Source organism: Bubalus bubalis, chromosome 13 (genome assembly GCF_019923935.1).
Source record: "Bubalus bubalis isolate 160015118507 breed Murrah chromosome 13, NDDB_SH_1, whole genome shotgun sequence".
In the NCBI taxonomy this organism is placed as follows: domain Eukaryota; kingdom Metazoa; phylum Chordata; class Mammalia; order Artiodactyla; family Bovidae; genus Bubalus; species Bubalus bubalis.
In genome coordinates, this window is record NC_059169.1 from 14,693,552 (window position 1) to 14,720,841 (window position 27,290).

The 27,290-nt window shown below is 39.2% G+C and overlaps 1 protein-coding gene across 1 annotated transcript in view; it reads left to right on the forward strand.

Moving 5' to 3' along the window:
- The window catches only part of LOC112577712 (ATP-binding cassette sub-family C member 4), a 161,705-nt gene extending 135,375 nt beyond the window's left edge, over positions 1-26,330 (forward strand). The window contains exons 27-31 of the mRNA XM_045162483.1: positions 1,616-1,705; positions 5,183-5,355; positions 6,066-6,171; positions 19,549-19,683; positions 24,480-26,330. Coding sequence (XP_045018418.1) covers positions 1,616-1,705; positions 5,183-5,355; positions 6,066-6,171; positions 19,549-19,683; positions 24,480-24,500 — 525 coding nt within the window. The 3' untranslated portion in view covers positions 24,501-26,330. The remainder of the gene's footprint in view (positions 1-1,615; positions 1,706-5,182; positions 5,356-6,065; positions 6,172-19,548; positions 19,684-24,479) is intronic.
- Positions 26,331-27,290: the final 960 nt, after the last annotated feature.

A 27,290-nucleotide genomic window follows, 5' to 3' on the forward strand; every position in this document is an offset into this window, starting at 1 on the left:
TGTGTAAACTTCATAGATACAGCTAAAGGATGAGAAATCACCTGCACAGGGGAATCTTAGGGTTGAAAATTACAAAGAGTAAAAAGTTTTTATAAAAATCTGGAGTACAATGATGGTTATTCTCCTGACAAGGAACTCTTACTATTGCTTAGATGGTTGTTAATATTTCTTCTTAAATTCAAGAGTTTTAAGGGAAACTTTAAATTTGAGTCTCTGGATTTTTCAGTTCAACTCAATAATTATCTTGAAATGTTGTATATCCAGTGATTTTCAATGCTTTATAGGCTTATCGGTCACTTAATCAACTTTGTGCAAATGAAGCTCCCTACATAGTATATTTTTAATTTTGGACTTTCCTTAGGGATATATCTCTTTTGGTGGCACACTGTCCTGTGCGTTCTGCGTTCATTTCTTGATCACTAGACTTAAAACTGAGACAATAGGGAAAGAAGGTATGGGAAGCATCATGACTAGGGAAAGGAAATATTTGTCTTCTTCGTCTTTCTTCTCAGGCTTTTATGAAGTGAGGAGGAAAGTCCAGCCTCAAGGCCAGGTGGGATTTGAGACTGGTGATTCCGAGAAGTTCCAGGCACTTGTGGAAGAGTCAGGTCTCCTCTTGTTCCCACACGTTGCCTCCCCTTGTTCTGCCCCCTTCACTGAAAGGAACCTGTTGGGCTCGTCTCTGCTGCCCATATTCTTATGACCTGGCTTACTAGAGCCTTCCAGAAGAAAATGTAAATTGTCTACATGAGCTTATGTACAAGATTCTCTCTTGAAACTCAGGAGGTGTGTTTCTAGTGTAATTTACTTGTGGCTCCTCCTGATCATGAATAGTAAAAGCTATTTAAACAATTTTATTATGGCTCACATCACAGTGGTTTTCAGGTCCTTCTGGCCTTGAAGTTAATAATGAGGTTCTGTGAGGCAAGTCATCCTGATGCACAGGTGAGAGAACATGGGGACCAGCTGATGCAGAATCAGAGGTGATTTCTCCATGGACAGAGGTGCCTCAGGCCCCAGGAGCTGACGTTCTCTTTGAACATGCAGGGATGTTCCATTCATCCCTGGGGAGAGATTCCAGATCCTAGAAGACAGTCTGACCAATGGAGAAAATAGCCTAGTTTATTCTTCATTGCCAACGTATAAATGTTGAAAGGTTTTGCTTTGAAGCACAAGCCTCAACTAATCATGCAGTTGATGTTTCCTAATCACACCAGGATTGACAGTTAATTTATGTAGATCTTGATGTAAACTTTCTCATGCGATTATAATGTCAGTTTGTGTGTGTGTTTAAGCAGATATTTATTACCAGAATGGCAACTTTTTAAAAAAAAATCAAATTTTCCTTTCTTTTCTTCAGTTTTTTTTTTCTTAAGATGAAAATACTTCTTAAACACTTTCTTCTTTTAGTGTTTAATAGTCCAGAGGATTTTTTGTAGCACACTTTGTACAATGGAAAATTATTTTAGAGATACTGTTTTGTAAACATACATTTGAAACTTTAGTATTAATAATTGCAGTGAATTTTGATATTTTGTATTTTCATTTTCTATAAGCATTGGTTTAAAATGAAAAGAGATTAAGGTACTAACATTCACTATTTCATGGTATTTAGGAACCTGTTTTATTCACTGGAACAATGAGGAAAAATCTGGATCCCTTTAATGAGTATTTGGAGGAGGAACTGTGGAATGTCTTAGAAGAGGTAATTTATGTAATGTTATTAACTTGTTAGCATCAGTATCTGTGTGTGTACATTCATAGCATTGCAGGCAATTAAGGGAAGCTTGTCATTTTAACTGTTTACTTTCTAGGAGAACAGTGATGAGATGGGTACACCTAAAATGTGTGTATTGATAATGAAAACCAACAATATAATCCCTCATGTTTTCATTTTAGCTTTTTCTATAGAACCCCAAGCAACTAGATTCATTATTTTGTCCTTAACAGAACATTAAACTAGACATTAAAACTGTGGGATCAAATTCTATGAGTGACCTGGTAAATTAATTACCCTAATTACCCTCCAATGTTCATTTTATTCCTCTGGCCTTAGGGGATATCTAAGTGAAGACACTAGTTTTTCATTATTAACTGAAAGATAAAAAGATCATTCTAATAAAATGCTATGAAGTTTCATAAGAAAGTGTTTATAAAAGTATTTAGTTGGAATGTGATGATGATTACTTATTGACGATTATATCATTTTAATGCTGCAGCATGAATTCAGGTAACAGAACCCTGGTGTTTTGGCTGAGATTTTATATGCATAAGTTAATTTCTAGAGGAGCTCCTGTTATTTGTGTCATGTTTCCCCATGCCCTACTTCACTGAATTTCCCTACCCTTGCATGAAAAAAATTTTGACTATTAAGTTGCTGTTGGTTTGTATATTTCAATACTAATTATTTTGTGTATTAGTCCTAGTTTTACAAATTGATTCTACTGATGGCAGAAACTTTAGATTTCTAAACCATAGACAGAATTCTAGTCTCCCATGGGATCTAGCTCAGTCTTTTGATTTTAAAAAAGTAGCACTTGATAAAGTGAAAGTGAAGCCGCTCAGTCATGTCCAACTCTTTGCAACCCCATGGACTGTAGCCTACCAGGCTCCTCTGTCCATGGGATTTTCCAGGCAATAGTACTGGAGTGGATTGCCATTTCCTTCTCCAGGGGAACTTCCCGACCCAGGGATCAAACCCAGTCTCCCGCATTGTAGACAGATACTTTACAGTCTGAGCCACCAGGGAAGTTAACACTTGATAAATAGGTGCTAAATGTTTGGTTGATTTCTTCATTTTAGAGAAGTATGGCTTATTTCTTTAAAAAATTTTGTGTCACACAAATCCAGCATTGATAGTATCTCTGTTAGGGCACAAGTGTGTCTCATCACACAGGAAACCAAGATACAGAAACCTAGGTGTTAGCAGCCTGTGCATCAGGAACCACGTGGTTCAGTCCTTGCTGTGGGACACCTCACATGTCCATTTCCCAGGGCCTTGTATTAGGTGAACGGGCTGTCCTTTACTTCCTTTATTGCTGGCCCTGTTCTAGTAAAAGCTCTTCCCCATCTGTTGATTACATTTCTCTGTCTCCTTCCAGCCCTCACCAGCCTTTCTTTTTGAGAAGTAAGAAGATTCCACGAAATGTGGGAAGCACCTGACATCTATGTTAACCTCCTGTGAGAGGTGTTGGCACCTACTAGATACACTACACAGCAGGTTACTTTAAAAATGTTTATGATGATAGAAATAGGGTATCTTATAAGTTCAGTTTATTGTTTTTCAATTTTGCTATATTCCATTATTTTCCCAACCTCAAAAATGATCTGAACTGTTTCATATTGAGATGCATAGTTTTGATTAGTATTATTTGCTCTATTTTACTTAAATTAAAACTTTTTATATACTTACTACAGTTTACAGTGTGATGTGATATTCTGGAGCCAGTTAATTGTTATAAGAATATAATCCTTTAACATTTAATAGTAGTGTTATATATAACCTGTCTATATGGATTTACTTTCTAATTTATAGGGACAGATATGTCATATGAGATTCATTTCTGCCTTCACACTGCCAACAAATATCTCTGACAGCTTCTTAGACAGGCATCTGGGTCTATCACAGTCATCAAGAGACACAATCTCTATCCTTTTCAAGGACATTCTCTTGCATAATCTAACACAATTATCTTTATTAAGAAATAAAATAGTCATATTACACTATCGTCTAATGTGTTCAGATTCTCCAGTTGTAACTTCTAGTTATTATTGTCTACTGCATCTTTTGCCCTTTTCTTCCATTGTAATGCTTCATACCTTGATTTTATGATTACACTACAGAGGGCCTGATATTCAGATTATTCTCATAACTATCCCAGATTCATAAATACATACAGTGTCTCAGAAAACAGTATTTTATGAAAAACACTTCCCTTTACAACTCTTATTCATCATGAAGCAGATATGGACAGCCTGAAGGAAAAGGAAAAAACCAGATTAGTTATGTGATGTCATCCAACTCAGAGTAAGTGTGAGATTATTTCCTCAAAGTTAGAATGTCAGTCTTAACAAAGACCAACCACTTGCACCACAATCAAAATCTTACTCTTTACAGTTTGTACACTTTTTATGCTGGCACTAAATACCAATACCATATTTAATCCTAACTCAGAATCCTGCTTTCTAGGGATTGGACTCCATCAGGAGCACAGTTCAGGATCACATTCTTGGAAGTGCTCTAGCATTTAGGATATCACAAAAATGCTAATCATTCACCCTTGGTGTTTTGTTATCTGACGTTGTACTGTGTCACATAATTTATTGGCCATCAATCTGTTGGTTTCTTTATTTGAAGTGTATTTCTTCTTTGTTCTTTCACTTTAAGTACAGCCTGAGTTTGCTTCTTGCTCCATAATATTTCTCCAAAATGAATATTCATTGAACTGACCCCTACCACCAAGTGTACTTTCAGATTATATTTGGTGGTTAAAGATTTGTTTTTTTAATCTTATAATTTTATGAAGATAGATTAGTATAAACATGACCTATATCTGTATTGTTGGGGAGATAAGATGTAATATTCATCTTGTTTTTTGTGAGTTTTCATTCACTGGAAGACATTTATGATATTGAAAGAAATGCACTTGACTGGTCCACTATTTATAGACTAAGCTTGGGAAGTGTTCCAGGATTACTAATGTATAAGACAGAGTTTTCCATTGTTTAAATTTGTGTTATTTTAAATGTTAAGAAATTGTAAAGTGTTAATAATATATCTTTAGAGAACCAAAATCTCTGTAATTTTTTTTTCAACTCCTATGCAAAACATACTATGGTAAAGTTGATTCAACCATAAAGATCCTTTTAGATTTTCTGTTTAAACCATATTGGGAGAAATAGCTTCAATTTTTGAGAGACTTTCTGAACTAATTCCTAGGTGGGGATTGTTGGTGGACGGCATGTGGCAGGGATGGGGGGACATTGAGATCTTTCTGTCCTGACTTGACTCTACCCCCCATCTTTCTCTGTAAACATTAATTGGAAACAGCTTTTCCCATCACATGACTGTACATTTAAGATACATAAGAAGTCATGAGGACTTCAAAGATCTAATGTCTAAGAGGCTTTTCTACTTCTGCAGCAGTTTGTTTTTGAAATGTTTTTCTTTCTGTGTCTACAGGTACAACTTAAAGAAGCCATCAAAGCTCTTCCTAGTGAAATGAATACTGAATTAGCAGAATCAGGGTTGAACTTGAGTGTTGGACAGAGACAACTAGTGTGCCTTGCCAGGGCTATTCTCAGGAAAAATCAGATATTGATTCTTGACAAAGCCACATCCAATGTGGACCCAAGGTATGGAGCTGGGGTCCATGAAACCTGGAATCCAGATTGTAAATGTGGTAAATGGAAAACATTTAGTGATGCTGAAAAATGTTTCTATGCTCTCTTTGGCCCACAGATGTCTTTTAATAATATTAATCACAAACAAAGGAAAACAAAGGAAGAAACCAAGACAGTTATATGCTGTTAATATTGTTTATTTTATTTTATTTTAATTTTTTTCATTTTTTATTTTTTTTTTACTTTACAATATTGTATTGGTTTTGCCATACATCAACATGCATCAACCATGGGTGTATACGTGTTCCCCATCCTGAACCCCCCCTCCCACCTCCCTCCCCATACCATCCCTCTGGGTCATCCCAGTGCACCAGCCCCAAGCTTCCTGTATCCTGCATCGAACCTGGACTGGCGATTCATTTCTGATATGATATTATACATGTTTTAATGCCATTCTCCCAAATTGCTGTTAATATTGTTATGAGGCATCCTAAGAGAGCTGGATTTCGGAATCCAGCTAGTTTCAATCCAGATAGTTTCAAATAGTTTCAAGGGAAGGCTATTTTCCATCACTTTGTGGAAAATAGTAAATTTCTAAATAGACTTTTTATACTTAGATTTTTAGGAACAAGATTATATGTTAAAGTATTGATTTTTAGTTTTTAACTCTTTAGTCTGCTTTTCCTGTCTTCACTGAAGTATATCAACTTCTCTGATTCCAGAACTGATGAGTTAATACAAAAAAAAATCCGTGAGAAATTTACCCAGTGCACTGTGCTAACCATCACACACAGGTTGAGTACCGTTATTGACTGTGAACGGATACTGGTAAGTCCCTCACCATTTCAATTTTTTTCACTTATATTCAATTTTGCACTGATCCTTCCTTGTAAAACTTGATAGAAACCTCCAGTAATTTAATTTTCTCTTGGTTTCTCTTCTCATTCCTGAAAATAACTCGAGTAATTAATTTTACTTTCAAAATGTGCTATTAAATAATATATCCAATAACCTTATATTTTATATAATATTCTTATATTTGAATTGTTATTTTTTAAGACGTCCAGCCATGAAAATATTCCAAACCCAAATTATAGCTTCATATTTAAAGAGGCTAGAACACAGTCATTTTCACTGTGTCACAGTTGTTTCAGTATTTTTCAATTCCTTCAATCAAAAAATTAACCTCTCATTTAGATTACCAGGAGGTTGTTGGCTAAGGTTGCAGAATTTTTCAGCTCTTGCTGTCAGAAAGGAGTCCATGAAAAGAAAGAGCCTCATGAGAAAAACAGTATTTCAGCTGAAAGGATTTAATATAGGAAATTTGCTACATAAGAATAGGAGGCTAAATTCCATATACAGTATACTAACGCATATATATGGAATTTAGAAAGATGGTAACAATAACCCTGTGTATGAGACAGCAAAAGAGACACTGATGTATAGAACAGTCTTATGGACTCTGTGAGAGAGGGAGAGGGTGGGAAGATTTGGGAGAATGGCATTGAAACATGTAAAATATCATGTATGAAATGAGTTGCCAGTCCAGGTTTGATGCACGATATTGGATGCTTGGGGCTGGTGCACTGGGACTACCCAGAGGGATGGAATGGGGAGGGAGGAGGGAGGAGGGTTCAGGATGGGGAACACATGTATACCTGTGGTGGATTCATTTGATATTTGGCAAAACTAATACAGTTATGTAAAGTTTAAAAATAAAATAAAATTAAAAAAAAAAAAGAATAGGAGGCTAGAAAAATGAAAGGAAGCACTGGGGTAATGATTTTAGGAAGCAGCTACCATGTCCTAGGACAGATATTCAGACCTAAGAACTCAGAAGAGAGGCCCTACAGTTGGTGCTCAAACCTCCAAGGAGAGGCCCAGTTGCTGGTCATATGTGCTGAGGAAGCAGGATAGGGTTATTTCTCCATGTGCTAATAGAAGCTCGGAGCTGGAGTCAGGCCCCATTGCTGAGGTGACGCTGCAGGAACAGCAAGTCGGATAGAACATTAGCTCTGTCCCACTTTCAGTCTCCCTCTAGTGCCCGCTTACTGGCAGAACCTAAAAAAGGCCAGCTTGCCAAAGAGCCTCTGAAATGTGACTTGCAGAGATCCAACTTGTGCATCACAGGTGAGAGTTTAGAAAGGAAGGCAAATCAAGGCTGAGAGACTGTAGATAAACAACCAACAAGTCTCTTGCACAATAGATCGAGGCACTGTACATATGGTAGGCTCCAAGCTTTGGTCCCTGGATATCTGTCTAGTATCTTCCCTCCAGATTTGATTGGCTCTTTCCTCTCAGTAATTTAATATTTCCTTCCTTATCTTCTTTTCCCTCCTCCCTCTATTCCTTATCTCTTTTCATATACTCTTTGTTGTTTCCCTCTGCTGCTTGCTGAATTTCAGTAAATGTTAGAATGTGGCTTTACAAAATGATATAGAAACCATGGCTCAAAGGAAAACCTTTGGCTGCATATAATCCCAAAAGAATGTGTTTGTCACTCAGTCATGTCCTATTCTTTGTGACCCCATGGACTGTAGCCTGCCAGGCTCCTCTGTCCATGGGATTCTCTCCAAGCAAGAATACTGGAGTGGGTAGCCATTCCCTTCTGCAGGGAATCTTCCCAACTCAAGGATTGAACCCAGGTCTTCTGCATTGCAGACAGATTCTTTACTGTCTGAGCCACAAGGGGAGTCAGTCCCAAAAGAATGCAAGATATATTTAGGTATTTTGATGGTCCACACAAAATAGGTAATAATCAATAATAAACAGTAACACCCAAACTTCCTTATGTCTTATGATAATGGAACTGTCTCTTTTGACTTCTTAGACAGTTTCTGGAATGTCACCCCCTCCCCTTACTTCACATGCATTGTCAGATGGATCATCAGTGGGGACATTGAGTAGATATCAGGCTGTCAGCATTGAAGCAGTACCTGTAGCCTCACTCACTGAGCTGGACATGCACAGGAGTGAGCTCCAAGGAGTCCAACAACAGGAGTGGGGCATCCCCAACCAAAGGGATGCTCTAGGCTCCAGCAGTGCAGCCAGTTGTCTGGACTAGAGCAGCTCAGTAGGAAGCCGACTCCACCTGCAAACTTTCAAGAGGGACTGGGTTAAATTCCAAGACTACAGGACAGTAACTCAAATTCCAGAAATGTTTTTTAGCATCTGGTATTCTTAGACCCTCATTTAGTGTTCTTGAATGCTAATTGGCAAAGTAGCCTTTCATTTCTACTTTTTCCTGTTGCTTTGTTGTTCTTAGCTCTTAGCACTGTATATTTTGAAGACTGTCCCCCAAACATCTTTCTTCCATAATAAATAAATGATGCTATAAAATTTAACTGTTTCCAGCCATTTGTCAGGTTTTAGAGGCAGCAGCAGAAAGATGGCTTGATCTCTAGCTCACTTAGGGGTCTGTTCAAATAAATTAATTGTTCCTAAATGTATCCTGCAGCTTTATTTTTGGTTTTTGGTATTCCAGCATTAATAGTAGCTTTTATTATCTAATTCTTAGAAATACTGTCACCTTGGAATGTGTGATTGGTTAGGGAAACGGTGAGGAAGGGCAGAATTTTGAAAGCATGTCTGCTAGTCAGTTCTCAGTCTTATCCCTCAGCACCTGATTCACAGATGTAAACGTCTGTATCCCTTGAACCAATCAGTTTTGTTGCTGTTATCAAAGTATGTTCAATTTATTTAGTGCTTTACTTACTCGTGTGTGTTACTTGCTCAGTCGTGTCCCACTCTTTGCAACCCCCTGAACTGTACCTCACCAGGCTCCTCTGTCCATGGGATTTTCCAGGCAAGAATACTGAGGGGGTTGCCATTTCCTACTCCATGGGATCTTCCCAACCCAGAGACTGAACCCGGTTCTCCCACATTGCAGGAAGATTCTTTACCATCTGAGCCACCAGGGAAGCCAATCTCCTGGTAAATTTCTGTAACCTCAAATTTTTCTCAGTTGATCAGTGTACAAATCTTTAACATGTTTTAACAAAGCAGTTTACAGCCTGGCCCCTCCCCAGCTTTCTAGTTTTGTCCCACTCCGCACCCCCTCCTTCCTTTACAGCTAAAACCACATTGATGGTCTTCAGTTCTCCAAATGCAGTGTTCCCTCTCTCTTGCAGTTGTGCCCTCTCTTGACTGTTGGTGGCTTAGACTAAGGTGTCTGCAGTGGAAATGGTGAGATGGTTGGATTTGGGGGAGATAAGGAAGAGGAGCCAAGTGAGGAATTGAATGTGGGACCTGAGGGGAGAGAGAGGAGTTGATGCTGGTGTCTAGGTGTGGAGACTGAGCATCTGGGTGAATGGGGAAGATGGAGAGAGAAGAGAAATGTGAGGGTTCTCTTTGGAGCCTGTCACCTTTGCAATGACTGGACTTGTTTTCCGTGATGTCCTTCACTGTGGAGCTGCCCTTCCCACTCCTATGTTGGGAGACCTTCAGTTTAAGGGTCCCTGATTGAGGTCATCAGTGATGTCACAGGGAGGTCCCGCCAGGATATGTAAACTCAGCCACTTATTTATATCTTGGTCCAAAATGGTTGTGGTTGCTGATTCCTCTTGTAGGAACAGCAGGATTAGACCTTAGGAGACTACAGCATTTTCTCACTCCTTGTCTGTGTCACCTTTTGATAATTCTCGCAATATGTCAAACTTTTTCACTATCATTACATTTGTTATGGTGATCTGTGATCAGTGATTTTTGATGTTACTTGCCAAAGTCTCCAATGATGGTTAGTATTTTTTAGCAATAAATTATTATTTTGCTTAATTTATTTTTTTTAATTGAAGGATAATTGCTTTGCAGAATTTTGTTGTTTTCTGTCAGACATCAACAAGAATCACCCATGGGTATGCCCATGAGCAATAAATTATTTTTTAAATTAAGGTCTGTACATTGTTTTCTCAGGCATAATGCTACTGCACACTCTCTAGGCTACAGTGTAGTCTAAACATAACTCCTATACACCCTTGGAAACCAGAAATATTGTATAACTGACTTTATTGTGATATTCACTACATTCTGGTGTTCTGGAACTGAACCCCCAATATCTCCAAGGGATCCCTGTACCTCTTTCCTTTCAGGAAAGCAGGTGACTGTCTGTTCTGAAAGCTTTAATGTGGACATGAGACGAGTCAACCTGCTGCAAAACCTGACACTCCAGAGGGCAGGCAGCCAGCCTGAGGGAGGGGCTGATACTGAGGAAGGGAATAACCGACAGGGTTGTTGCCATGAAGTCGTGTGGTTATAGGTGTTGAAGGTGTTGTTGTTTAGTTGCTAAGTTGTATCTGACTTTTGTGCCACCTCATAGATTGTAGCCCACCAGGTTCCTCTGGCCATGGGGATTCTCCAGGCAAGAATACTGGAATGAGTTACCATTTCTTGTAACAAGTACATTTTGTTGCACTGGTGAATATATCTGCACAAAGACAGATGGGTATGTGTTTTTTTTTTTGTTCTTGTTCAGTTGCTCAGTCATGTCCAACTCCCAGTGACCCTATGTACTGCAGCACACCAGGCTTCTTTGTCCTTCATCAACTCCTAGAATTTGCTCAAACTCATGTCCATTGAGTCAGTGATGTCATCCAACCATCTCATCCTCTGTTGTCCCCTTCTCCTCCAGCCTCCAATCTTTTCCAGCATCAGAGTCTTTTCTAATGAGTTGGCTCATCACATCAGGTAGCCAAAGTATTGGCACTTCAGCTTCAGCATCAGTCCTTCCAATGAATATTCAGGGTTGATTTCCTTTAGGGTTGACTGGTTTGATCTCCTTGCAGCCCAAGGGATTTTCAAGAGTCTTCTCCAAAACTGCAGTTCTTCAACACTCAGTCTTCTTTATGGTCCAACTCTCACATCCATTCATGACCACTGGAAAACCATACCTTTGACTATATTGATCTTTGTCAGCAAATTACTGCCTGTTTTTTAATACACTGTCTAGTTTTGTCATAGGTTTTCTTCCAAGGAGCAAGGGTCTTTTAATTTTAAGGCTGAAATCACCCTCTGCAGTGATTATGAAGCCCAAGAAAATAAAATCTCTCTGTTTCCATGTTTTCCCATCTATTTGCCATGAAGTGATGGAACAAGATGCCATGATCTTAGTTTTTGAATGTTGAGTTTTAAGCCCGCTGTTTCACTCTCCTCTTTTGCCTTCATCAAGAAGCTCTTTAGGTCCTCTTTGCTTTCTGCCATAAGAGAGGTGTTATCTGAATATCTGAAGTTGATATTTCTCCAAGCAATCTTGATTCCAGCTTGTGCTTCATCCAGCCTGGTTTTTCACATGTTGTACCCGGCAGTATACAGCCGTGATATATGCCTTTTCCAATTTTGAACCAGTCTGTTGTTTCATATCCAGTTGTAACTACTGCTTCTTATCCTGCATACAGGATTCTCAGGAGGCACATAAGGTGGTCTGGTATTCCCATCTCTTGAAGAATTTTCAACAGTTTGTTGTGATCCACAGGGTCAAAGGCTTTAGCGAAGTCAATGAAGCAGAAGTACATGTTTTTTCTAGAATTCTCTTGCTATTTCTGTGATCCAATGGATGTTGGCAATTTGAGCTCTGGTTCCTCTGCCTTTTCTAAATCCAGCTTTTATATCTGGAAGTTCTTGGTTCACATGCTATTGAAGCCTCACTTGAAGGACTTTGAGCATTACTTTGCTAGTGTGTGAAATGAGTACATTGTGTGATAGTTTGAGCATTCTCTGGCATTGCCTTTCTTTGGGATTGGAATGAAAACTGACCTTTTCCAGTCCTGTGGCCACTGCTGAGTTTTCCAAATTTGCTGGCGTATTGAGTGCAGCACTTTCACAGCATCATCTTTTAGGATTTGAAATAGCTCAGCTGGAATTCCATCACCTCAGTAGCTTTGTTTGTAGCGATACTTCTTAAGGTAAACTTGACTTCACACTCCAGGATGTCTGGCTCTAGGTGAATGATCACACCATTGTGGTTATCTGAGTCATGAAGATCTTTTTTTGGTACAGTTCTGTGTATTCTTGCCACCTCTTCTTAATATCTTCTTGCTTCTGTTAGTTCCATACATTTTTGTCCTTTATTGTGTCCATCTTTGCAGGAAATGTTCCCTTGGTATCTCTAATTTTCTTGAAGAGATCTCTAGTCTTTCCCATTCTGTTGTTTTCCTCTATTGCTTTGCATTGATTGCTGAGGAAGGCTTTCTTATTTCTCCTTGCTATTCTTTCAAACTCTGCATTCAGATGGGTATAACTTTCCTTTTCTCCTTTGCCTTTTCTTCTCTTCTTTTCTCAGCTATTTGAAATGGTTTTGTTTACTGTAAGTAAATTAAGCAAAAGACTTGTTGGGAACCAACTGGCTTAGTTAATAGCTTTATTTATTTGTTGACACTTCAAAGGGATTTACCCAGCTTTGGCTCATTAAGTACCATTAGTGTTTCAGAATTCTATTTTACAAAGATGTTCTCTCATTTTTTAATTTTATAAAACATACTGACATGCCTCTTGAGAAACCTATATGTAGGTCAGCAAAAGTTAGAACTGGACATGGAACAACAGACTGGTTCTAATAAGAAAAGGAATACGTCAAGGCTGTATATTGTCACCCTGCTAATTTAACTTATATGCAGAGTACATCATGAGAAACGCTGGACTGGAGGAAGTACAAGCTGGAATCAAGATTGCCAGGAGAAATATCAATAATCTCAGATATGCAGATGACACCACCCTTATGGCAGAAAGTGAAGAGGAACTAAAAAGCCCCTTGATTAAAGTGAAAGAGGAGAGTGGAAAAGTTGGCTTAAAGCTCAACATTCAGAAAACTAAGATCATGGCATCTGGTCCCATCACTTCATGGGAAATAGATGGGGAAACAGTGTCAGACTTTTTTTTTTTTTTGGCTCCAAAATCACTGCATATGGTGATTGAAGCCATGAAATTAAAAGATGTTTACTCCTTGGAAGGAAAGTTATGACCAACCTAGATAGCATATTGAAAAGCAGAGACATTACTTTGCCAACAAAGGTCCATCTAGTCAAGGCTATGGTTTTTCCAGTGGTCATGTATGGATGTGAGAGTTGGACTGTGAATAAAGCTGAGCACTGAAGAATTTATGCTTTTGAACTGTGGTGATGGAGAAGACTCTTGAGAGTCCCTTGGACTGCAAGGAGATCCAACCAGTCCATTCTAAAGGAGATTGGTCCTGGGTGTTCTTTGGAAGGAATGATGCTAAAGCTGAAACTCCAGTACTTTGGCCACCTCATGCGAAGAGTTGACTCATTGGAAAAGACCCTGATGCTGGGAGGGATTGGGGGCAGGAGGAGAAGGGGAGGACAGAGGATGAGATGGTTGGATGGCTTCACCGACTCGATGGACGTGAGTCTGAGTGAACTCCGGGATTGGTGGTGGACAGGGAGGGCCTGGAGTGCTGCGATTCATGGAGTCGCAAAGAGTCAGACATGACTGAGTGAACTGAACTGAACTGAAACATAATGGAGTCATAATGACAACTAATTTAATCATCCTTATTTGCTCCATAACAGTGGAGCAAGACAGATAAATTAGAAATCCTCTTTCTCCTAAGACTCACCACTGTCTCTGCATTAAAAGGTGAGTTCTTCTTGTGGTTTTTAGGATTTGCTGGGTGCTTATGACCTGTTTTCTCTTCAACCAATAGCACAATTGTCCCCTCCCATCTCTCACACTCCAGTCTTCATATGACCTGTATTCTCCGTAGAAGCATGAGCAAAGGGGCGTATGAAAATCTGCACTTGCCCTTACAGGGTTGTTGTCTGTGGTCAACATTTTCACTGTCTGCAGTTTTTCTTTGAAAATAAATGACACAGGACAAAACCCAGGACAAGGAATCTCAAATTCTACCTCTTCTATTTATAAACAATATTGTGCATATTCTTTACCTCTTTTCCTTAACTCAAGCCTCTTCTAAGTATAATTTTTCCCAGAGACACCAAAACCAGAAACTGTTGTAATATACCCACCTGAAAAGCACAAAAACAGCTTATACCTAACTAGCATTTTACTTAAATTCTGTTTTTTACCTTCATGGATTTTTTTCTTTCATAAGCCTACATGGATATAGTTACAACATTTTAGAAGAGAAACCTCGTTCAAAAACATGCCATGTATTTTCATTAAAGTTTTTAGAGAAAAGATAACTAATGTGCAAGTAGAGAGCACAATACAGGAAAAGAAATACTTTATTAAGGGGGTGCTTACATGCAAAAGCAGCAGATTTGGGAGAACAATTATGGAGGTGACCATGACGCAGCTTTCATCATTCCATGGGCAAGAAGAATGACTTCTTATTTCAAGACCTAAGAAAAAAATTTCAGTTAATACCTGCCACAGTGTCTAGTCTCTGAGAAAATCACAAGAACCCGTTTAATTAGGGACCCAAATTCCAAGTTGGACCCAAATTGGACAATTGTCCCTGTGTCACCTGGCAGCCAAAAACAGAGGTCCAATACTCAGATCTTCACCTCTCCACTCTATTTGTCCCTAATGGGATCTCCCTTTATTGTTTATCACCATTTTAAAAACCATTTCTGGCATCTCTTTCTTACTAGGCTTTTCTTCCAACCTCTCCTGCCCCCACCTCTCCCTGAAGCCACTCCATTGTCACTGATGGCATCCTGCCAATGAAAATAAATTGTATTATCTTGCAGTGGGTCCATTTAGTTTTTATGTGGAGGGCAGCTCCCTGGAATATCTGTGGCTGCACTGCCCTCCTGCTCCTCTCAACTCCCCCTCCTCTCTGACTATCTCTTCTTCTTTATCTTTTCCAGTATTTAACATAAATGAGTTTGAAGCCTCCATCCTCAGCCCTGGTTTGTCCCTCCCTCATTTCCCCTCTCACTCTCCCTCTTGTCCTCAGCCATCCACCTGAAGCATGTGGTCCTCCAGTTCCTCATCCCTCATCCTGTCATCCCTGTATCCCCTGCCTTAGCTGTTCCCCATGCCAGCTGGACTTATCCTCCCCTTGATCTCACCCTGTAGTTTTGACAGATCACACCATTGGGTTATCAGCCAGTCACACCCTGAATTTAGTTTCATTTGTATTTAATTTTAAACTCTCATCTACTGTGTGCCTGTTACTTATCTTGTATAATGCCAGGGCCCTGAGATGCAGCAGTGAACAAGGAAAACTGCATCACCCTGCCCTCAAGGAGATGCCAGGCTCATTTCCTGTCCACTTGGCCCATGATAGTCCATGTGTCTGGAATGACCACTGTCCACCCATCCACCTTTGTTTCTGCATTTTCATGCCTGTCCTTTCTTCAAGGCCTAGTTCATTGCCCTCTCTCCTCCCTGAAGCTCATCCTCAGAACCTCTGACCAGGAGTCATCTCTTCTGTTACTAAACCCTCCTTGTTGTGCTTTTTTACCTGCATGATACACACTTGAGGTTTTCTTCTCTCTCTCCTCTCAGTACAGGCTCTCTAGGGGCAGGGTCTCTGGCTTATGTGTGTTTTCATTTTCCACAGCATCCAGCAAAATACCATAAGTGCACATAAATGTGCAATATGTGTTTGCTGAATCAATTCAGAAATTAATGAAAATTTACTTAAGTGTTTCTCAAGTGTGTTTTGGCTATGTATTACTCCTGTTTGTAAACATGAAATATAGTTGATTGACAGCATTTTGTTAGTTTCAGATGTATAGCAAAGTGATTCACCTAAATACATATATATTTTTTCAGAATATTTTCCATTATAGGTAATTACAGTATATTGGATATACTTCCCTGTGTTATACATTAAGCCCATTTTGCTTATCTGTTTCATTTATAGTAGTTTGTATCTGTTGATCTCATAGTCCTAATTTTTATGCCCCCTCCTTTCCTCTTTAGTAACCATAAGTTTATTTTCTGTGTCTGTGAGTCTGCTTCTGTTTTATATGTAGATTCATTTGTATTATTTTTTATGTTCCACAAATAAATGGTATCATATTTGTCTTTCTCTGTCTGATTTACTTCACTTAGTATGATATTCTCCAGTTTCACCCGTGTTGGTACAAATGGCAGTGTTTCATCATTTATTGTGATATGAGGGATATTCCACTGTGCAAACGTGTGCTCACGCGCGCATTGGTGTATGTGTATAACATTTTCTTAAACCAGTCATCTGTTGATGGACACTTAGGTTGTTTCCATATTTTGGCTATTGTAAGTGATGCTGTTATGAATGTTGGGGTGTATGTATCTTTTTGAATTAGGGTGTATGTATCTTTTTGTCTTTTCTTGATACATGCCCAGTGGTAAGATTGTTAGATTGTATGGTAGCTCTATTTTCGTTTTTTTCAGAAATCTCCATACTGTTTTCCATTGTGGCTGCACCAAGTTATACTTTTTCTCTACAGACTCTCCAACATTTGTTATTTGTAGACTCTAATGATGGCCATTCTGACCCATGTGAGGTGGTACCTCATTTTGACTGATTAACATTTCTCTGATAATTGGTGATGTGGAGCATCTTTTCCTGTTGGTCATCTGTATGTCTTCTTTGAAGAAATGTCTATTTAGATCTTCTGTCCATTTTTTGATTGGGTTATTGGTTTTTAGATATTGAGTTATATGAGGTGTTTGTATATTTTAGATATTAACCCCCTGTTGGTTGCATCATTTGTAAATATTTTATCCCATTTATTCAATGTTTTCTTTTCATTTTGTTGGTTGTCTTCTCTGCTGTTCAAAAGCTTTTGTGTTTGATTAGGTCCCATTTGTTTACTTTTGCTTCTTTTCTTTTGCTTTGGGCGACTGATCTAGGAAAATATTGTTGTGATTTATGTCAAAGAGTGTTTTGCCAGTGTTTTCCTCTAGTTCTATAGTATCCAGTCTTATATTAGGTCTTTAAACCATTCTGAGTTTATTTTTGTATATGGTTTATTTTGTATGGTTGTACATATACAAAAAGATTAGTGTGTTCTAATTTCATTTATTTCCATGTAGGTGTCCAGCTTTCCTAGTACTATTTACCAAGGAGACTATCTTATCCATTTTATATACTTGATTACTCTTTCATAGATTAATTGATCATAGGTGTTTGCATACCTGTGTTTTAAAATTGTGCTTTTTCTTCCTTGGCATCAGAATAAGTAGTTATGTTCTATCCTGTCATACTTAAGTAAAATTATACAATCAGAACATCTAAGTTGGCCAAGTTACAGAAGATATAAATTATTATGTGAGTGATACAGATTCTGTTATTCCTGGGCTCTTTTGAGAGAGCTGCTCTTAGCAGTGATCCACAGAAGTAAACAAAAGATTAACTAGAGATGAGACTTTATGAGACTTAATAACTATTTTTAATTAAATACAAAGAATGAAATTAACTGTATTTATGTGGAAAAACAACCTATGTCTTGTTTATAGAGTTTCAGCATTTTCTCTTAAGATACATTTACTCTAAATGAAGAATGAAATACTATTTAACATCAGAACTGTTTTTATAGTTATATCATATGAGCATATTGTTTTAGACACTCCCTCCTCCCCCACCAAAAAAAAAAATTATTAACCAAAGTCACTAAAAAGTAGAAAGAGGGAGTTAAAAGCCCCTTCCTCTCTCTTTCAATTTCCAATTAGCAGACATATTGTGCTTAGTCCAGTATTCTGACTGGAGAATTCCTTGGACTGTATAGTCCATGGGGTTGCAAAGAGTCAGACATGCCTGAGCAACTTTCACTTCCACTTCACTTCATCGTGCTTAGTCAGTAAGCACAGACCTACTGTGCTTAGTCGCTCAAGGGTCCAACTCTTTGTGACCCCATGGACTGCAGCCGGCCAGGCTCCTTTGTCCATGGGGATTCTCCAGGCAAGAACCTTAGAGTGGGTTGCCATCCCCTTGTCCAAGGGCTCTTCCCAACCCAGAGATCAAACCCAGGTCTCCCACACTGCAGGTGGATTCTATACGGTCTGAGCCACCAGGGAAGCCCAAGAACACTGGAGTGCATACCCTATCCCTTCTCCAGGGGAACTTCCCAACCCAGGAATTGAACAGGGGTCTCCTGCATTGCAGGTGAATTACTTATCAGCTGAGCTACCTGGAAAGCCCAGCAGACCTTTTAATGATAATAAAAGGAGTGAAAGGAAGGCACCTTAAGAAAGAAAGAAAAAGAAACAGAAAGATAATTTGTAAAAACAGATTCAGGTCCTAGGCAATTTAGATTGGGGTGCCTCCATGTGCTATGTGGGCCATGATCTCTAGAATTACAAGCTCAATTTCTTAATTGCTTCTTTGATCTTATCCAAGGAGAAAATTGGATTTATACAGATTTTTGTGTGTGTGTGCAGAGCAGTTCTACTAATGCTGCTATGTAGCAGCTCCTTTTGCCAGCCTTTCACTCTCAGAATAATAAAATACAACCACAGCCAACTTTAAGAAGTATTTTAACCTCTCATATAAAGGATTCTGCCCCTCTTAGAAGCTGACAGTAATCCAGAACCCTGAAGAAATTCTAGAAGCACCCTTTTTTCCCCAAATATTGATCAGATTCTGTCAAACCAAATTGACAATTTGCTGTCAGGTTACTGTCATCTGGTTTGCATGACATCAACCTACATTTTAGATAAATTGACTTTGGTTTTCTTGAATCAAGATATTTTCCAACTCTGTGTGTATCTCTATCAATATCCCTCAGAGCTCAGAGTCTGAGAGCTAAAAGCACTGACTAATGATAACAACCCCAAATGCCCTGGGCAGAATATTAGATGCTTCAGCCTATTAAGTGCCAGTAATCCTAGTGTAAAACTTCCATTTTCTTCCTTTCCTATAACCTTATAATAATAAAAGATCACATTAGGCCTTTGTCTGTCTAGTAAAACAGGGTAATCAAATCATTTAAATACCAGCAGGCCTACCACCCAGATAGATTCTCTCTATTCTCCCTGTCCTGCCCGTTTCTGAAATAATTATCCGAGTTATGTTACTGTGAAACATTTGGTGCTCATAGTAAAGAACCCACCTGCCAATTCAGGAGGTTCATAAGAAACATGGGTTCAATCCCTAGGTTAGAAAGATCCCTTGGAGAAGGAAATGACAACCCACTCCAGTATTCTTGCCTGGAGAATTCCGTGGACAGAGGAGCCTAGCGGGCTGTAGTCCGTTGGGTCACAAAGAGCTGGACACAACTAAAATGACTTAACACACACACACCCAATATGTTACTGTGAAACATTGGTGCTAATTGGTTTCTTTCTGTTGATTAACAGGTTTTGGATTCAGGGGAACTGTTAGAATATAATGAGTCATATGATTTGCTTCAAAATAGAGACAGCCTGCTTTACAAGATGGTGCAGCATCTGGGTGAGGTGGAGGCCACTGTTCTCATTGAAAGGGCAAAACAGGTGAGCCTGCTGCAGGGTGTTGTAATTGAAGTTTGTTTCCAGATTCACTCTTCGGGAATCTCCACCAGGGGTCTCTGTGCCCTTTTCAGTCATAAACCTCCAGAGACTAAGCTTCATGACTGGGTCTTAACAGCATGTGCCAGGTTGAAGGCAGGTCTGCTGAGAATCTGCAACAGTGGTGGGGATGGGGTGTAGGATGAGTGTGCACTTCTGTGCACATGCACCTGTGCCTAACAGACAGATTTGAGATAGGACTCACCACACACTTGGACCCTAGGTTCAGATTCCCTTAGAGCATGGAACACTCTCATTTTGCAGACCCTTTATGTATCATTCTGACTGGTGCTTAGCACTTTTGTGATGTGAGTGCTGTCAAGGAATATCCATGAAATTTGAGAGTGTAAGGAAAAAATTTTGGAATACTTTGAGTCTAGGAAGATTAACCAGGGAAAGGTATAAGTTGCTTCTGTTTCTAAACTGTAAAGAAAACTCCTACATGATACTGTCACTTAATTCCTAATTCTTTGTTGTTTAAAATTTTATCCAGTTATCCCCTCCCCACCCATGCTCCCTCTAACTTCCAGAAGAAGGTAGATTGTCATCAGGATAAATCAGGAATTCACAATACCTTAACACTGTACTCTGGATGGTGCTTGAACATGCTGCTGCTGCTGCTGCTAAGTCGCTTCAGTCGTGTCCGACTCTGTGCGACCCTATAGACGGCAGCCCACCAGGCTCCCCCGTCCCTGGGATTCTCCAGGCAAGAATACTGGAGTGGGTTGCCATTTCCTTCTCCAATGCATGAAAGTGAAAAGTGAAAGTGAAGTCTCTCAGTCATGTCTGACTCTTAGAGACCCCATGGACTGCAGCCCACCAGGGTCCTCCTTCCATGGGATTTTCCAGGCAAGAGTACTGGAGTGGGGTGCCATTGCCTTCTCCGCTTGAACATGAGGTGTGTTAAAAGCAATAAGCACTATACATGGTGTGAAGAAGGTACTGGATGAGTGACATTCGCTCACATGGTGTCTTTCTAACAAAGGTGAGGTGGTAGTGTCTTGTACAGATGTGACAACTGAGGTCTAGTTTGAGGGATTTAGCGATTGTCATGCAGCTGCCTGTAATTCATTCTGGAATAAGGTGGGACTGACACTGATGGGAAAATAGAGGGAGGGATGAAAGGTGTGGTGTTCTCACCACTTGAGAGGCGTGGTTCAAGGTGGGGTGAGGTTTCCAGCTTATGTGATGAGGCTTCCCCATTAAAACTGTTTCTCTGGTTATTAAATTATAGATGCATTTTACCTTCTTCATTTCTGCATTTCCCAGATTTTCACTTGTAAGTAGAATAAAATTACTTGTGTAATATTTAAAATACCTGTTTTTAAAAAAACACATGTCCCAGCATCTAACAGTATTTCTGTATGAAAAATGTATCTAAAATGTGGCCTAAATTCCCTCTGTCACTGTTTCATCTCAATCCTCCTTAGAAATGAGGAAATGCACAGCAGTACTTTCCACTGTTCATCAGGTAGGAGATAGTTTTTTGTCGGTACTTACTGTATGCAAATTTTAAGATGAACATGGAGCTCTGTATTTTTTGTGCCAAAAATTCACAGAGTGCTTTCATCTACTAGAGTGTCTCCCAGTCAGAGTTTCCATCCTGAGACCGGATAATCATTTGTGATTCCCCATATAACCTAGTCCCAAAACAATCAGGACTCTTAAAACCCTTTTGTTCTTTAGAACTTAGGCATTACACATCAAAGAGAGGTGTCCCCACTTATGTGTCAAAGTGTTCATTGAAAAACTATATTATCCTTATGTATGAGCTAGACTTTGAGTAATGAGAAACTGATCTCAGAATTTTAGATATTTTCAGATAAGATAATAGCATTCAACATCCTCATTTTACAGGTGAGGAAACTAAGTCCTCTTTGAAGGAATGTGGTCCCATGTATATAACTGGTGTTAAGCTAGTTTGCAGCAGACACAGAGTTAGAAATATGTTCTTTAAGTATATATTTTAAACCAAGTGTCACATATGATATGTACAGAAACAGACATAGGTCATAGAATTAGAAATCTTGTGATTCCTGGTCTATTAATCCTGAACCTACTCTAACAATATTAATGATAAGTTATATTTGTATAGTTCTTTATCATTTATTTTACACAGTTCTTGCATGTATGATTTCACTTAATCCTCATGACTGCCCTTTTTTATCCCATGTCATGGATGAAGAGATTGGTCCAGGGCTCACCCAAGGTCACTGAGCTGGTCCAGGGAGACAGAGGGGGAATTTCTGGGGAGGCTGAGTGCAGTCCTGGTTTCTGTGTTCTGTGCCACGTCTGAGAACACTGCTCCTTTCACATGGTAGCCAAGATGGAGGCAATCACTCAAGTTCACAGGGTGACAGAACCTCACTCTCAGATTTCAGTCCTGCCACTGGCTCAGGTCACCTCTACAGAAACAAATGCAGTTCTTGATTCTCATCCCATCTTGACATTATTTCTGCATACTCTGCATCCTCTTAGGAGGATAAACTGTCAGATTATCAGTTTTTTGAATATGCAAGCATTAGGTATCAATGTATTGTTCAGAGCTATAACACTGGGAGCATTAGCCTCAGTCACAAGGTTTCACGGATAGAACAGAATTCATTCATCTGAAAAGAAAACTCAACATCTGGGAGAAGGTGCTTCCATATCACATTTTCTTGAACAGACTGTTCAGGCGAGTTGATCACTATCTGATTGACCCTGATTGATGAAATAGCAGAGAAAGTACCTTTTAGATACATAAAGCTGGAGAGGGCATTAGTTTGATAGGGGATAGGGCTGCCATACAAAGAACACAGAGCAGGTGACTTAAACAATGGAAACTTATTTCCTCACAGCCCTGGAGGCTAGAAGTCTGAGGTCAAGGTGTCAGTAGGGTTGGTTTCCTCTGAGGTCTCTCTCCTTGGCTTGGAGACGCCATCTTCCCTCGGTGTCTCACATGCTCTTCCCTCTGTGTGAGCCTGTGTCCTGGTCTCCTCTTCTTAATCTAACTCCAGTCTGTTATATTAGGACCCACCTGTATGACTTCATTTTAACTTTATTGCCTCTTTAAAGACACTGTCTCCAAACAGTCACATTCTGAGGGACTGTGGTGTTTAGGACTTCAACATGTAAAGTTAGCGGGGACACCGTTCAGCTCAAAGAATGAATGCCTGTTATCCATTCTGTTCTGTGATGAAGCAGAGCTGGTTGAGGTTTTCTGAAGTTTCTTTGTTCCCAGTGTGTAACAGAGGTGTCATTTTGTCTATTCATGAAATCACTTAATACAGCCCAGAAGTTATAAAATCCTCATATCCGAGCTCTGGGAGCCCGGACCCATTTGAATAGATGGAGGAGGCACTTAGCATCCACGTGGCCTTGTGTCCCCCAGGGCCTCTGAGCCTCAGGTCCTCACCTGTGTATAGATCAGGGATTACAGCCCTGCCGGCTTCTTCACACTTATCACAGGGATCAGATGAGACAGCAGATGCTTAAGGGCTTTGAGAATACAGAGTGTTTTACAATGGGATCATTTTTTTAAAAGGCTGTAGACGGAAGACTTGCCTTCTAGTGATAAAAAATACACCCATAGTTCTAAATAGCTTAGAGACTCTAAATCAGGGGTCCCCAACTCCCGGGCCAGACTCGTATGGTCCGTGGGCTGTTAGGGACTGGGTCACATGGCAGGAGGTGAGTGGTGTACAAAGGAGCAAACTTCAGCTGCTGCTGCCCATCGCTCACTTTACACCTGACCCTCCTCTTTCTCGCCCTGTCTGTGGAAAAAGTGTCTTCCAGAAACTGGGTCCCTGGTGCCAAAAAGGTTGGGGACCACTGCTCTAGAAAATTAAAATGTATTTGTAATAATATATTTTAAAACACATGGCTTATCTAATGCTACAAAATTTAAGAACTTTTTAAAATACTTTTTTAAAATTTATGAACAAAAAGTAGATCACTCTCCAATCCTGTCATCACACAGCTCCCTCCCAAGGTGGAGCCCCAGCACCACTGTTGACTGTTCTGTTGAGATGTTCTGTGTATCAGGAAGAAAATTTCTGTTTCTAAGCACAAATGATAGTGATTCTTTCTCTTTTTTTCACTTAATGTTGTATCTCAGATTATATCCAAGCATGTGGTTATCTCATTATTTTTAATGACTACGTGTGTGTGTGCGTTAGTCACTCAGTCGTGTCCGACTCTTTGTGACCCCATGGACTGTAGCCGACCAGGCTCCTTTGTCCATGGAGTTCTCCGGGCAAGAACGTATTATTATGCTTTCTCCATTTCCTACTCCTTATTTTCTATGTTTGTTAATCAGAGTTTATAAAATATAGGGATTACACCCTGATATTAACATCCAAATTTGTTGTGCTCATTTTATATGTGAAAATGAGAAACCCTTGGTCAGGCACTATTAACAGATTTCCCAGCCTCTTTGTTACCTTGTTTTTAATTTCTCTCCAGGTTTTGAGTTAGTAAAATGATTTTACTTATGAATTTAGTCTTAAAAACATATTTGTGAATCAGAATGATCAGAACTCAAGTGTATGTACAGATAGTTTGGCATTATGTCCAGCCCCAGTGAAGGTTTTAATGGGACTTCTTCCTCCATAGAATAAACACACCCCTGGTTTTTCCTATTGTGCCTCTAGTAGTGATGTGATTTGCTTCACATGAAGCTGTGGACCTGAGAATGTGTTGCCTTAGGAGAAGGACTTTAAAACTCATAAACGTGTGATTTTTGTCTTTACCCCCCTCAGGTGCACTCTGAAAGAAAATAACCAGATATCTGTCATAGTGACCGTGTGGTTATGAATATTATGAATGGCCAATGGACAACCTTCAGCCTTCACAACTTTTGAGTCAACTCTGTGATTCTACCATGAGTTCACGTCTATTCCATTGTTCCAATTGGTTTCTGCACTGCGTAAATTATGTTGTTCTATTTTTACACCAGCAACAGATATTGACATATTACAAGATATTAATCTATAATTTTTCTCCAACTTCACTCAGTGACTTCAAGCTCTTGCAAAAGGATTTATTGTGTTTATTTATGTGTTATACTATTTTCTTTTTTATCCAAATCAGAGGTGCAGGCCACTGATAAAAGCTGTCTCCCAGGTTTTGTGTCCTGAGAGACTCTGGAGCCAAACTCATTTTCTAAGATTTGAGAAAAAGTTCTCACAATTTTTTTTTTTACTGTTCCCAGAATTTCATAGTACTTTCTAATTATATTACAGATTCTTGAAGACTGTGTGAGTTGCCGTTTTGTGTCACCACTTCCTTTAACAGAACTACTATCCATTTTCCACTCAAAGACCTCTAGTTAAACTACTACAGAGAAAAGTAATAGGAAAAACATACAGTACATGTAGTTTAAGTGACATTATAGAAGAGAGAGATGTCACCCTCCAAAAAATATATGGTTAAAATACAGAAGGGCAATATTGTACATTCATCTGTGTCCCCTGCATTGCCAGCAGATTCTTTACCACTGAGCCATTGGGGAAGCCCTCTAAAAGAGAAGGAGAGAAAATAGAAAATATGCCTTATCAAAGTAGGAACCCCTCTAGGGGATTTGCTAATGAAAGACAGACATGTTCTAGACTGTCTTCTAGATGGAGGATTTTATTTTTTTACATTAAAAAAATTGTGGTAAAATATATATAACATAAAATTTGCCATATAACCATTTTTAATCACACAATTTGGCATTAATCACACTCACAGTGTTGTGCTGCCATCATTGTCTGGGTAACTTTCGGTAATTATGTGCTTCCTCTTCAGTGTTTTATTTCTGCAGAGTCATTTTGGCAACTTTAACTTTTCTAGAAGTAGATCTTTTTCCTGTGAGTTTTGAGCTTGATTGGCATAAATGTATTCACAATATCTTACATATTTAATCTCTGCATCATCTCTGTGTTCTTTTAGCCTTTTAGTTTTCTTTGAGGCTTCTCATTTTTTATGAATAATCTTGTATAACTTTTTCTTATTTTCAAAGAATCAAATTATTGCTTGATACTCTGTTTTTCTTTCTAGCTCATCATATCATTCTTTCTTTCAACTTTTCCTTTATTTTGAGATTTTTTTCCTCTAAATTCTTAAATTGGAAACAGATTAATAATATCCTTATTTTTCTAACATAAGTATATAAATTTGACAATTTTTCTGTGATCCACTTTAGATACAACCTACAAGTTTTGGTACTTACCACCAACCACTCTCCAAAGTATTATGTATTTTCTAATTCCTAGTTTAATTCATTAACTATATCTTTTACCCATGAGTTATTCATAAGTATAATGTTCTCTAAATTTCAAATGCTAATGGCTTTTTTCTATTAGATTGAACATGTGGAACTGCTAACATTCAGCCTTTTATATAAAATGGCACTTTCATGTATTTAAATGTAATAGTTTTCTTTTATTAATATATAACAATTTCGTTTTGGTCAGACATTAGGTTGTGGATTTTAAACCAAAGGTAATGATATTCACACAAAAACTCCTTGTTTCCACCATTTTGTATTTTATTTGGGGGTTTTAAAATGTTTTAAGTACATGTGTAACCAGTAATTTTCAAATAAAAGTCCTCCCTGAGTACTGGAATGTTTTCTGATACATGTTGCAGGCTGGTTCTCTGGAATGCAGACTCAGATGGAGTTTAGTGCTGGGGTGTTTATTATGGCTGTCCTTGGAATCAATACTGTGGAATCAGGAGGGAAGAAACGGGATAGGGCAGAAGGAAAGATCCAGCTTGATCCCTGGCTGGATGACCTTAGCTGATCCCATGGGGTATCTGGAATGAAGATGGCCCTTCAGGGTTGTCCTGACACATCCAATGGCTGGTCTTTATAACCTGGAAGGATCATTGCATGCAGCCTGGTGGTTTTAAGGTTGCCCACTGGCAGCACCCCCAGCAGCTGGGCAATGAGTCCTTGAAGGGAGGTCTGAACTGCACATCTCCATGTCCCCCCACATCCTGTGTCACAGCTCTAAGGTAGGTGATGAAGATATACTGTGGGGGAAAATCTTGATGATTGATGTGTAAGTCAAAATGATGAGTTAGTGATTCTCCTCAATACCCTCTGCTTTAAAAAATAGAGGAGAAGGTCCATGAAGGGGAGAAATCTCATTTTCTAGGGTCAGCCCAGTCGTCACCTCTTCTAGGAAGTCACTTTAGGATCAGTCATCATCCTAGGTAACTCATCTTTCTGTAGGACCCTGAGCACCTCTCGTTTAAACTGAACCGTACTTGGTTAGTGTCCTATTGTCATCCAGTGTGGTGATTTTAAAATAAGGGGCCTGTTCTTTACATTTTACACAGGTTATGTAAACTATGTAGCCTGCCCTGACTATGAGTATTCATAGGGTCTCAGTTCAGTTCATTTGCTCAGTCGTGTCTGACTCTTTGCGACCCCATGAACCACAGCATGCCAGGCCTCCCTGTCCATCACCAACTCTCAGAGTTCACTCAGACTCATGTCCATCGAGTCGGTGATGCCATCCAGCCATCTCATCCTCTGTCGTCCCCTTCTCCTCCTGCCCCCAATCCCTTCCAGCATCAGA